Genomic DNA, 13,939 nt, shown 5'->3' with positions numbered 1-13,939 from the left:
CACAGAGAACTAAAAAAAAAAAAAAGCCATACTGGTGGCTCCCAAGGCTGTAGATTTATTGCCCATTAACTTTGTAGAGCTATTACACATGACCTTTTGTAAGCCCTGTCATAAAGAGAAGGCTTTGTCATCATGACAGTCAGGGAATAAAGAGAAATGATGGGACTGCTCATACATGAAGACAGCTCTCGCTGAATGGGTAATTGGGAAGGAACCAAAATGAAACATGTCCAATGGGAGCTGTTGCTGCCAAGCAGTAATAGCGCTTTTGGAGCAGCAGTTCCGCCAGTGTGTTCCAGGGAGCTGTGGTTTCCTTGAAAGCATGCCAACGGCTCCTCGCGGAGGCAATCAGTAATGGCATGCAAGCTTCTTGGAACGACAGCTTGCCCAGCGCAACTGGCATTCCCTGGCAACATGGGGCCATGGGAAAGTGCTATGTGTTGACTATCAGTTCTCACAGAGAGCTGGGTAATTTGCAACAGGCCTGATGGGGCCCAGTGTGAACTCTGTCTATGTCCCAGAATTCCCTGCACACTGCACAGGTGTTTCACGGCAGAGGAGCAGGGGCTCGTCAGAAGACAATTCTATTGCCTATGTATGTATAAGAAACATGATCCATTGTATGCTGTGGCCCGTGTACTGCACAATACTGCAGATATGGCTCAACTGAAGGTCCTCATTGTTACCCCAATACTATTTTATAAGATATGAGGTGAGAAGCTGCCTGTCAGATTCTTCAGTTGGGAGAAAATTAGTCTCCCTGGTTGAGATGATGATGATGATGATGATTAATTGAGTTTATATACCGCTCTATACCCAGAGGTCTTAGGGCGGTTCACAGAAAAGATCATAACAATTATTATTATTATTATTATTATTATTATTATTATTATTATTATTATTATTTCATTATTTATACCCCACCCATCTGGCTGAGTTTTCCCAGACACTCTGGGCAGCTTCCAAGACATATAAAATACAAAATAATTAAAATAAAGTAATTAAATACAATATACTCCCATGGAGACTACCTTACACTGCATTTAAAACCAAAATCGTGTTTGGATAGAAACTGTTTAGACCACAGCGCCACCCGTGTCCCTTGCAGATTGATACTCAAGGCCAAATAGTAATAGTGCAAAGAGCAGATTTTTTCTTTTTGGCAAAAGACCCCACAGTCCCACTGCATCTGATGGGAGGAAAAGCCTGCTTTAAACTGTCAAAAGGTGACAGGCCAATCCCACTTCATTAATGAAGACGAAAGATTCCAGAACGGAGCCACCTAGCTGGCAGAAAGCCTATCCTTCAGCTTCCACTATTTGGCTCTGCTAGCCACTGGTCTTGTGCCAATTTGATCTTCAAAGCTTGACACAATACAGGTGCAATTATTTCCATTTACTCAACGTGACAATGCGCCCCCACCCGCCAGCATCAAGGCACTCAAGATGATCGTTCTAAAGGGCGGCAACATCAAATCTTTGATTCTATACACATCTCTAGCGCTCATCACCAATTATCAAGCTGAGAGGTCCATCTGCTATCATTAAGGTGCACGTCAAATAGCACCGAGGCACCTGAATGTCACATGCATTAGGAACCAGTTAAGATAAGCGAGGTGTGCCTATGAATGTATGGTCAACACAGGGGCAATAAATCAATTTGTTCAGCTACTCTCCACTCCTCAAACCAGACCTATGTTTCTTCAATGTTTGATACCTATAAAGGTAAAGGGACCCCTGACCATTAGGTCCAGTCGTGGCCAACTCTGGGGTTGCGGCGCTCATCTCGCTTTATTGGCCGAGGGAGCCGGCGTCCAGCTTCCGGGCCATGTGGCCAGCATGACTAAGCCGCTTCTGGTGAACCAGAGCAGCGCACGTAAATGCCGTTTACCTTCCCGCCAGAGTAATACCTATTTATCTACTTGCACTTTGACGTGCTTTCGAGCTGCTAGGTTGACAGTAGCTGGGACCGAGCAATGGGAGATCACCCCATCATGGGGATTCGAAACGCCGACCTTCTGATCAGCAAGTCCTAGGCTCTGTGGTTTAACCCACAGCACCACCCTATACCTATAGGCTGGGTTTATTTTAGGAGGCAGGTGTCGCCGTTGTTTATTGGAGACATTTGCCACAGTTCAGCCAAGGCTCCCAGAGAAGCTTACAGTACAGTGCATTACAGAGCCTAGTGGGTTAGAGCGTGGTGCTGGTAACGTTTGCAGGTTCGATCCCCGTATTCCTGCATTACAGGGGGGTTGGACCAAATGATCCTTTGGGTCCCTTCCAACTTGTACAGTTCTACATATTTTTATTGATCAGTGTTCATAAGGACAATCTCCTTGCAAATTCCAGCTAGATCCCTACACTTTGGTGGGGGGAGGGAGAGAAGAGGGAGGCTGCAGAATACAAGGAAATTTGAGAACTAAAGTGAATCCTCTTGAACACTGTGCTTTATCAGGAGTTTGTTCCCTCTCCAATGTTAGCCTATTGATGAACCAAGGTCAGCTAAAAGCTCTCCAGGTTCCTTGCCTGCGTGAGGAGCATGAACCTTACCATGAATAACACTTGTGATTCTGTGGCGGCTGTTAAGGGATTCTGACAACACAGCCTCTGCGTCCTGGGAGGACGTATTTATGCAGGCTTTGCAGCCGGCGCTAGAATTGTGTACTGCACAAAAAACAGCTTATTAAGTTTAATAAAGGGTTGGAGGAGGAGTGGGGGGGGGGATGTGCTGTAGGTTTTGTAATGCAAAACAGAATTACAGGCACACAGGCAATCTCTCTGATGCACAGTAGGTGCTTGCTAAGTCTGTAGAGACGCAATACCAAAGCACTTGGTAAACAAAATGATGTGCCGCTGAACACACTAGCCATTGGATTGAGCAAGTAATGGTTGTCACAGGCCTAAACGCTGGTTTTTATATTGGGCAGTAGTGAGACTGATAAGCCAATCTCTACTTTGAAGCGAAAATCACAGCAACCTGGCAGTAATTCAAAGGCAGGTCCTGTTCTCTTAATATAACCTCTGGCAAGTCAGGATTTTCCCAGCTTGTGTGCTAGTGAGGCAGAGAGGCTAAGTGGCTGAACTGTGGAATCAGGAAGACCTCAGTCCTCATGTTGTCCCTCCTGCCCACCCATGGAATCGGCAATACGGAAATAATGGCGACCAACCTGGCAGGTTGTTAAGAGGATCACTGCCTTGGTCAGGCTGAACCTGTGCTGGGAAAGACACAGGGAGTTCCACCCTGTTCATTCTTTGGAATTTGTTCATTCCCCCCCCCCCAAAAAAAAAATATAGTCCACCCCCCCCCCAAGGTCTGAAGGACAGTGGACCAGGTCCCTGCTGGAAAAGTTTGCTGACCCCTGGTTTAAATTATACTCTGGGTGTAAGAATTAAGGTCCCCGCTTGAGCTCTGAGTCTCCACGTGAAATCCCAATGGCACAAATTACCAAGGAAGGAAGGAACCAACATGTTTTAACTACACAGCATCTCTAGCCATTCACATATTTTCACATTACAGTGGTACCTCGGGTTACATACGCTTCAGGTTACAGACTCCACTAACCCAGAAATAGTGCTTCAGGTTAAGAACTTTGCTTCAGGATGAGAACAGAAATCATGCTCCGGCAGCAGCAGGAGGCCCTATTAGCTAAAGTGGTGCTTCAGGTTAAGAACAGTTTCAGGTTAAGTACAGACCTCCGGAACGAATTAAGTACTTAACCCGAGGTACCACTATATTATGACTTGCATCTTAACAGAATCCTTTTAGGGCCCTCGGTCTACTTCTTTGCATTGCCATGTGGCTGTTGTTCATTTACCTCTCCTGCCCCTGGGTATTTTTCTACTTAGCTATATAAAGGTTTTGGAATGAAAACACATTTTTTAAAAACTGGTGTTAATGTGACTGTCGCTGCAAGGATTGAATTAGCTAGTCAGTGGCAATACCTCAACAGGGGTATTTTCCTTTTAAAGGATCTGAACTACACCGCATATGGGCGAAATTCACCCATCTAGTAAGGCTTTAGGAAACTAAAAGGAACACAACCAATTAAACTAAGAATCTATTTTAAGAACATGAACAGTATTTGCAGCTCTTTAATCAAGCAGTCCAGCCAGGAAAATTTGTCATTCTGATGTAATGCAATTAATCTTTTTGCCAAATTTTCCAGTTGCTGTTGTTCGTCCTAAGTTTTAATAGGAACTGTTTGCGTTGTTTTTAAAAAAATGGAGATTATATACTTAAAACAAACACTTTCATCCCACTAGGACTTGTCCGAACATTACTTCTGGAGCCGATATTAAATGATTTTAACATAGTTCAAATTAATTAAAAATACTGTAAATACGTTTCTCTTAATTGTCAAGTCATCTTAAGTTAATGTTTTAAGTTGCTGTAAAATAGATTATGAAGTTATTAACTAAACATTTGTTTAGTTGAGTCATTTTTCCAATATGTAACTCAAAGTACTTATTTCTTTTTGGCAACTAATTTTTAAAATAATAGAAAATAATAAAATATAATAATAATAATAAAAACTATAAACGCCCCACCAGGCATTTGCAGCTGGCTACAGGGTAGTGGCAAGTTTGACATGGCAATTTTTATGTTGTCATTTTAAGCATGTAAGCTGCCGTTTTTATTGTCGTCTAGTTTTTACTTTGGAGTTTATTAGTGCTTTTATTTGATACTTGTAACATAAGCAGCTTTGACGATCCTTATAGGGGAGGAAGGTGATTTTATTTATTATTTTATTTTATATATATATATATATATATATATATATATATATATATATATATATATAAATAATATTAACTACCATATTTTAAAAAGGAAAAAAAGTGACAAGGTCTCCTGAGTTTGCTATTCTCCAGAGTTTTTACCAGGAAGCCCCGCCAACGGCTTCAAATTAGCTTACATATAATGAGAAAGCTTCAAAACCAGTGCTCAATATTAAAAAGCTGATACATATTCAGCCGCAAGCCCTTTATATTGTGAATATACACATTCACTCAATATTGGGAGGGTCCTACAATTTTTGGATGGCCTTGTTGGCCAGGCCAAAAACCCTAGTCACCACCCCCAACAGGGAAGGGTAGGAAGGGACAGAGGCCAACTGGGTGATGCTGCTTGAAGGTACCTCGAGTGCCCTCAGGCTATGCCATCCCACTCCCTGCTCCCCATCATTCCTACTCTGAATCAGGAAAAGCCAACAGGTGTGGAGACGTTGGATCTTCGTAATCAAGGCTCTCCAATGCTCTTGACCACATAGCCATATCCCAGGCATAGGCAAACTCGGCCCTCCAGATGTTTTGGAACTACAACTCCCATCATCCCTAACTAACAGAACCAGTGGTCAGGGATGATGGGAGCTGTAGTCCCAAAACATCCAGAGGGCCGAGTTTGCCTATGCCTGCCATATCCCATTCGTGTTATTTTGAGCCAAAGCAGAAAAAGAAAGCACACCTTTTCCAACCCTTAGGATCAGACTTCTGACACTAAACCTCCTCTGCCTTCTTCAGGAGAAGGAAAGGCTAAGGAGTAAACCCTTCACAAAACCAGAGTGGAGTCCCTAAGACAGTTGGATGGTGTCTTGTACGCTTCCTTCCGGCAACTCCTGCAGCTAAGCTGGTGCCAAACGTATTGCTCTGCTTTCCTTTGGACCACATCAGTGAGGCCGGGGTGGGAGTGGGGTTTTGTCACCTGGGTAGCCCAGGACCTCCATACACACAGCCTAAGGCTGCATCCCAGAAAGGTCACTTTGGTGCTGCCAGCGCAGCAGTTTGACTCCACTGTCAACACTCCATTGTGTGATGGCCTGGGATTCGGACTCGGAGGCTGAACCTGAGGAATCCCAGCCTGCGCAGGATTCCCCGCCTCCAGAACCAGCTGAGCCGGGGCTGGGGCTTGAGCCTGAAGGGTCCTCACCTATACTGGATCCTCAGGTGCAGGCACCAGCTGAGTCTGCTCTGGCTCCTGAGGTGATGGAGGACCCACTGCCTGCAGGTGCTCCACTCTCAGCCCCATCAGAGGAAGCTGAGGTTGCCTCTGGGTCCGGTAACCCTCAAGCCTCTCCTGAGCTGCAGAGGCTCAGGGCAGAGAGGCGGAGGGAACTAAGTTCTCGCAGGAGGAGTGCTCACCTCCAGGCCAGGAGAGGTGAGTCACCTGTGGACCGGGGCCGCCCTATGCCTCAGGGCAGATAAAAGCCAGCCAGCCCCAGTCCCAAGTTGCGGGAGCTCCTGACCTCCCCCGAGTCCCTGCCTTGGACCCAGCTTCAGCTTTGATGGACTGCCTCCATACTGCACCCTCGACCTCGGACTGGACTCGGACCTTGCCTCACGGATAACCCATGGGACCAGCACACATTGTCTCTTGAGACAGACAGATGCCAACAAAGCCTTTTTGAAATGCTAATATAGGGAGAAATGCGGACAATTGCAAGGCAGAATCTGCAGGCAGGTATGTTTATCCCCCCTGCCCATGAATTCTCTCCCCAACCACCAGTAGTTTTTCACTTCTTTTCTCCAGCCAGACTCTAAAAGCCCAATTGCTGGATCAGTGGGCAGAACAAAAAAGAGCCTCCTGCTTGCCTGCCAGTCCTGCCCTCTTAAACGTTCCATTATCTCGGCCCACGCAACTTTGAGAACACGCATTTGCCAAAACGTCTCCAGCTCACCCCTTAGGCTTGCGAAGTTCGCTGGAGCATGGACTGTGACATTCAGCACACAGCCAGAAAGAAATTAAACATTTAGCAGTATTTATAAAGCTGCGGTCAGTGCAAAAAAAAAAACCAAACACACAAATTACCTGCTCACATCGGAGCTCAAATAGCACAGCAAGTGAACGGCCCACAACAAAGGTCCAGAGTACGTCGCAAATCCAGTTAGGAAGATGGCCGGGATTTCCACGTAGTTATCAAGCCCGACAAAGCCAGCCGAAACGTCCACAGATGCAATGCTGTTTGAGTTGCCCTGGAAGAAAAGGAAAATACTGAGCAGCTAGATCCACACAGTGAAAATTTGAAAGCTATTCTGCGAGGTAAAGGTATCCAAGATACATCTCGAGGTCATAAGGGGTAGGAGGCCTTTCAGAATTCTGTCTTTACACCTTTCCCCCAGGCCAGGGGCAGGGAATACTTTTAGCCCAAAGGGCAACACTCCGACTAGTGGGCAACTGTCCAGAGGCTGTGATTCAGCCACAGAGAAGTCAGAGGTTTCTACATGCACCGTGTTTTTCGCCCTATAAGACACACTTTTCCCCTCCTAAAAAGTAAGGGGAAATGTGTGTGTGTCTTATGGAGCGAGTCCAGGCTCCATGGTTTCAGTGAAAACAACGCAAAGCCTCCAGAGCGCAGCGGGAGCTCCCGCTGCGCTCCGGAGGCTTTGCATTGCTTTCGCTGAAGCCAGGAGCGCAAGAGGGGTCAGTGCGCACTGATCCCTCTTGCTCTCCTGGCTTCGCTTCGCTGGAGAGGTGCTGCGCAGCTTTCCCTCTCTACGCAGCGTCCCTTCAGCGAAGCGGGAGGAGAAATGGAAGGGGCTCAGTTTCTCCTGCCGCTTAACTGAAGGAGCGCTGCGTAGAGAGGGAGAGAATATTTTTTTTCTTGTTCGCCCCCTCTAAAACTAGGTGCGTCTTATGGTCGGGTGCATCATATAGAGCGAAAAATACGGTACAGCTCTCCATCCAGTAAGAGGCATTATTATAGATCAAGGATCCTTCCAGCCAGGCAGAAGAATTGGAGGAGGAGTGTGGCATTGTCAGTGAAGGGGGTGGCCTGGGAAAGCATCTCTAGGGCCCGTTACACAAGACTGGAAGTTCCACACTCAAGCCCTAGACATTAAACAGGTGTCAACTATATCATGTTTCCTGCTGCATTCTTAAGAAACCTTTCTGTTTCCCAAGCATTCCTGGATCATTATTGTCATCAACAAAAGGCCACTGATCACTATGCAATATGTTCTGCTATATGTTATGCTTTTTTATTTCCCTTATAGTACACCGTTTATGTGTGTGCGTGTGCATTTTTTAAAATATAAATTTCCTAAAGAAATAAGACCATTAATAGTAACAGAGACCTGGAGACTCGATCAGCCCCCAACCTCAGGAAGCTGTCCATTATTGAATTGACTTTTTCTTTTAATTGAAATTGAAATACTTTATTTCACTTGTACAACTTGTATACAGTAAGATTACACAAGCACCACCCACTCAGCTCTCTTAGTCTCATTTACTGACCCACCAAACCCAAAAGTCAGTTGCCCTGTTGTTATCTTTTCATTCAGCAGCCTAACAGCCCACAGATAGAAGCTGTTATTTACCCTGTTGGTGCAACTAACCATGCTTCTGTATCTTCTGCCTGAGGGCAGGAGATCAAGAAAGTGCTGGCCAGGGTGTGACTCATCCCTGAGAATTTTCCTCACTCTCCTGAGGCAACGTTCTTCCGCAATGTCACCCAGTGGATTCACAGGACAGCCCATAATATCTTGTGCCGTATTCACCACCTTCTGTAGGCACTTCCTATCAGTTGATGTCAAACCAGCGTACCACACCATGATGCAGTATGAAAGGACACTTTCTATTGTGGACTGGTAGAAGGAGATCATCAAATGTTGATTGACATCGTTCTTTTGCAATACTCTGAGGAGATGGAGTCTCTGTTGGGCTTTCTTAACCACCTGGGTTGTATTGATTTTCCAAGTAAGGTCTTCACTTCTTCACTGAGATAAACTCCTAGGAATTTAAACGAGAAGACTCTCTCCACAATGCCCTCCCAGATGTACAGCGGGGCTAGTTCTCCTCTCTTCCTCCGAAAGTCCAACACCATCTCCTTTGTCTTGCTGATATTAGGGTGCAAGTTGTTCCCTAGGCACCATGTAGATATTATGCACCTCACTCAATTTCTTAAACAGACATAAGCAAAGATCCCTTTAAGTCTCAGGTGTGTGCACCAACAGAAGCCTTTGAAGGCCAAACCATTTGTATCAGGAAATGTGTTACCCACATGGAAGGTGTGTGGTGAAGACGATGCTGACCATGGACACAGTGCTGCAAAAGGTGAGGTTTTAACCCTTTCTTCCAGTTTTCCCCAACTGAAATCCCCCCTCACATTTGCTATTTACCAGGGGTGGTGGGAAGAGACCATAAATGTATGATCACGAGTACCTGAATGCTTTGCCATGTGGAGTAAATAGCAGCTTGGAGAGGAGATAATTTGGATCTGATCTCTACAACTGTCACATCTAAGCCTTCTAGAGTCCTCCATCATGCTCTTCATTCTTATCTGCTAGTGTCCTAGCTCACACAGGGAACCGACTAACTGTTGCTCTTCATATTATGGACTATGGGATTAAAACAAGCATAGGCAAACTCGGCCATCTAGATATTTTTGGGACTACAACTCCCATCATCCCTGACCACTGGTCCTGTTAGCTAGGGATGATGGGAGTTGTAGTCCCAAAACATCTGGAGGGCCGAGTTTGCCTACGCCTGGATTAAAAAGTTCATGGATCCCATCAGTTTGCCGGGAGAGTCAGGCAGTGGCGGGAGACCATGTGCTGGCCTTTCAGCTCTCGTGTGGCTTAAAAAATGTCCCGTGTGGATAATCCGGTGCTATTTTTCTAGAAAAAGAGGTACTGGAAGTCACCATGAACACCTCCCGTGTTTTCTTAGAATGGCAATGGTGCCTACCTGAGAGGTGCTGGAACTGAGTTCCAGCTGAAAAAAACCCTGGGATAATCCATTGTTGTTGTCGTCAACTCAGGGATATAAAGGACAATATGAGATCCCTCCAGTGTTTAAAAGAGGCATTCGAACCACTTCTGTATAAATCACAAACAAGTGGCTTATTTATTTTTAGTTTTCTTTATATAAAGATTTTATATACTCCCCAGGCTCGAAGCGAATCTGTTCTTCGTTCCTTATTTGATTCTGCAGTTTAGAGCGCGGCATACCTTGAGGTAAAGTGTACTGTGCAGATATTACATTTTAAATATTTACGCTGTGCTACGCGAATTCTGTTCCCAAGAGGATGCCAGCTTCACAAAGCCATTGCCCGGTGCTCAGAGGCGTATACAAATTTGTATTCGGGAGAGGACAAACCGCCAGAATGGAAGCATTGTGCGAAGGAAGCAGCCACACAATATCTATCTACTGCAACGGGAGGCCTAAGTGGCCAGACAAATGTTCTCTTTTGTTCGTTATAAATTTTTGAACATGCATTAGAAACAAAAGGAACAGAACAGTAATTTTTAATGGCGACTAGGTTCTATATCAAGAGGTAGACAGAAACGGGCTAAAAGCAAAACACAACAATGTTTGTACGGTAACAAAACTCAACGTCTACTTTCGTGTTACTTTTTGAGAGGAAGCCCACAAAGGACCCAGTAGGAAGGAGGACAAATCTGTGGCTTCCTAGCTTGTGCAAACACTAGGGATAGGCGATACCTGGTTTTCAACTTCATGACATATCACCAGCTAAACATTGCCACAAAGCGATATATCACAATGTCTGAAATTAGGATAGAGCTATAAAGAGACATTGGCTGGCTTCACGTTTCCCCCCACATTATGATTTTTGCATAGCACACACACACATCATGATTTGCAGTATATTGCGAGGTCAAAAACTATGAAACCGATATCACGATATGTACTTCAAACAAGTTTTGGACGATATACAGTGGTGCCTCGCAAGATGAAAAGAATCCATTCCGCGATTCTCTTCGTCTAGCGGTTTTTTCGTCTTGCGAAGCAAGCCCATTGACAGCTTAGCGGATTAGCGCTACAGCGGTCTAGCGGCTTCTAGCGATCAGCTGTTAAGCGGCTTATCAGCGGATCAGCTGTTAAGCGGCTTAGCAGCTTAGGAAAAGGGGGGGAAAGCAGGAAAAAACCGCGGGGACTCGCAAGATTTTTTCGTCTTGCGAAGCAACCCCATAGGGAAATTCGTTTTGCGAAGCGCCTCCAAAACGGAAAACCCTTTCGTCTAGCGGGTTTTCCGTCTTGCGAGGCATTCGTCTTGCGGGGCACCACTGTATTGCCCAGCCCTGGCACACACCCATGCCAATATCAGTCACAATTAGAGCCTGAAATGCAGGCCTGCACACCAACTCTTTGGGGCTTGTTTCAGCATTCATCCACCCTTTGCCTTATAAGCACAAGCATGCACACATTGGGTCCATGTCAACCAGTACCAGCACAATTCAAAGTGTTGGTGCTGATCTTTAAAGCCCTAAACGGCCTCGGCCCAGTATACCTGAAGGAGCGTCTCCACCCCCATCTTTCAGCCTGGACACTGAGGTCCACGCCGAGGGCCTTCTGATGGTTGCCTCACTGCAAGAAGCAAAGTTATAGGGAACCAGGCACAGGGCCTTCTTGGTAGTGGCGCCCACCCTGTGGAACACCCTCCCATCAGATGTCCAGGAAATAAACAACTATCTGACTTTTAGAAGACATCTGAAGACAGCCCTGTTAGGGAAGTTTTTAATCTTTGAAGTTTTATTCTGTTTTTAAAGTTCTGTTGGGAGCTGCCCAGTGTGGCTGGGGAAACCCAGCCAGATGGGCAGGGTAGAAATAATAAATTATTATTTTTACTATTACTATTATTATTATGCTCCACAGCATAAATGAGGCATCTGCAGGCTCACAGGTTCTCCATTCCTCCTCTACGCACGGTGGATGTGGCACAAACAAGAGGTTTGTTCTGGCACATAACCACACAAAAAGCATGTACGGAAGGTCACAGGCTGAATCCCTGGCACCTCCAATTAAAACACTCAGGTCACAGGTGACGGGAAAGGCCACTACCAGAGAATCCTGGAAAGCTGCTGCCGGAGTTGACAATAGTGGGCTAGGTGGGCATATAATCCAACAAGCTACGAGTCAGTTTCCTATGATCAACAGTGCCAAACACAGGCATTGGTTAGTTTTCAGAAGGCAGAGCCAGAGATGGAGTGTTTATGGTACGCAAGGCAGCAAATCCAAATGGTGCTTCCCATGATGGCAATATAACAGTACACTAAAAAAAATAAATCTTAAAAAGTAGAGACATCACCTTGCCAACAAAGGTCCATATAGTAAAAGCTATGGTTTTCCCAGTAGTGATGTATGGAAGTGAGAGCTGGACCATAAAGAAGGCTGATTGCTGAAGAATTGATGATTTGAATTATGGTGCTGGAGGAGACTCTTGAGAGTCCCGTGGACTGCAAGAAGATCAAAACTATCCATTCTGAAGGAAATCAGCCCTGAGTGCTCACTGGAAGGACAAATCGTGAAGCTGAGGCTCCAATACTTTGGCCACCTCATGAGAAGAGAAGACCCCCTGGAAAAGACCCTGATGTTGGGAAAGATGGAGGGCACAAGGAGAAGGGGACGACAGAGGACGAGATGGTGGGACAGTGTTCTCGAAGCTACCAGCATGAGTTTGACCAAACTGCGGGAGGAAGTGGAAGACAGAAGTGCCTGGTGTGCTCTGGTCCATGGGGTGACGAAGAGTCGGACACGACTAGACGACTAAAAAATAAAATAAAAACTCTTCTCTGAATAAATAGTTCACCCTACCCCACTAATATATATATGTGTGTGTGTGTTTATTATTTACATACAGCCTTTATACCCTGCCTTTTAACTGGAAATGGCTCTCATAGCAGCTTACAAAAATCAGTCCTAAGACAGTCCTTGCCCTCAGACTTGCCCCGGTAGCAAAGAATTTCAAACGACACAAGTGGGGAAAAGGAATGGAAGGGTGATTCGTTCCAATCTTAGAAGGGAATATTCTTTGCATATCCCTACAAGCCACTGTCCCAATTCACACACCCCAGAAGCGATGAGCTTCACTTGTTCTTCCCCAATACAAAATGGCAGCCTGGCCAGCTGGGAAAACAGAGATAAACACTTCAACGGACTATCAGTGCTAAGCATCTACGAAAGGGTTGAGTCGTGGTGGCAGTTAAAGAGTTCTTCAACCTAGGGCAAAACCTCCTGTATCTCCTTGCCTGGAGAGCAAAACAAAAGAGATGGAAGGAATACAAAGCCATCCCACAGCCCTGAAAAAAAAGTTACGGTAGAGAACTTGTTAAGTTGTGGGTGAACATATCAGACGACACAGCGATTCTTCAAACAGCTCTTGTTTATTCACAGACCAGAACAGAACTGAACTGAAGGATTCAGCCAGCCTACTTATATAGAGCTCCACTACAACGCAACAGTAACCACTTTCTGGAACTATCCAATCACTGAACGTCACTTTCAATCCCTTATTTGCATATGTGGACCTGAGTGAAAACTATCTACAGTATCCCCCTGCTGGCCCAGGGTGAGAATTTCAGTACATAACAGAACTGCTATCTATTTCTGAGACACGTATTTCCAAACTTGGTGGTAAAGCTTCAGATCAAGTAACGAAATAGGCTCCAATTTCTTATGGGAGTTCTTGCAACATCATGCAAAACAATTTAAAGTGCAGTCTCAGGCACAAGAACCAGAATCACGGGACCGAAGGCGAAGAATCTTTCAAACTACATTTCAGGGAATTCAGAGTTAACTCTGCTGGAGGGCCAAATGCTTGAAATATCAGTTGCTAAGTGCAGTTGGGCTCAGGATCTGCTTGCAGAAATCCCAGAGACATCTGGTTGGCCTCTGTGAGAATAGGATGTTGGACTAGATGGGGGCCTTTGGCCTGAACAACAGGCTCATCTTATGTCCTTATGTTTAACTCGGAATTCCTCAGACGCTCATCGAGGCTCCTCAAAGAAGATTAATAACGCTGGGCAATCTTTCCTGAAACACCGGTTGCCAACAGCTATTATTAATCTTCCCTTGCAATGTGCAGCCACGGGGAAAGGTTAAGCACATTGTAGCACACTCTCGGTTCATCTGGGGCTCTGTGGAGGCCCAGCAGATTGTAATAATGTAGGACCTGAAATAATGCCCTGAAACACACCGGAACATT

General features: G+C 45.4%; 1 protein-coding gene across 2 annotated transcripts in view; it reads right to left on the bottom strand.

Moving 5' to 3' along the window:
- The window catches only part of PIGG (phosphatidylinositol glycan anchor biosynthesis class G (EMM blood group)), a 57,751-nt gene that overhangs the window by 8,150 nt on the left and 35,662 nt on the right, over nt 1–13,939 (bottom strand). For both annotated transcript variants that reach the window (XM_083719032.1, XM_083719033.1), the window contains exon 12: nt 6,805–6,968. In XM_083719032.1, the coding sequence (XP_083575158.1) occupies nt 6,805–6,968 (164 nt within the window). The remainder of the gene's footprint in view (nt 1–6,804; nt 6,969–13,939) is intronic.

The sequence above is a fragment of the Podarcis gaigeae genome (genome assembly GCF_964106915.1).
Source record: "Podarcis gaigeae genome assembly, chromosome: 17".
NCBI classification, from domain to species: domain Eukaryota; kingdom Metazoa; phylum Chordata; class Lepidosauria; order Squamata; family Lacertidae; genus Podarcis; species Podarcis gaigeae.
Note: the sequence above shows the minus strand (reverse complement) of the source record. Positions and strands in the feature narration are given on the sequence as shown.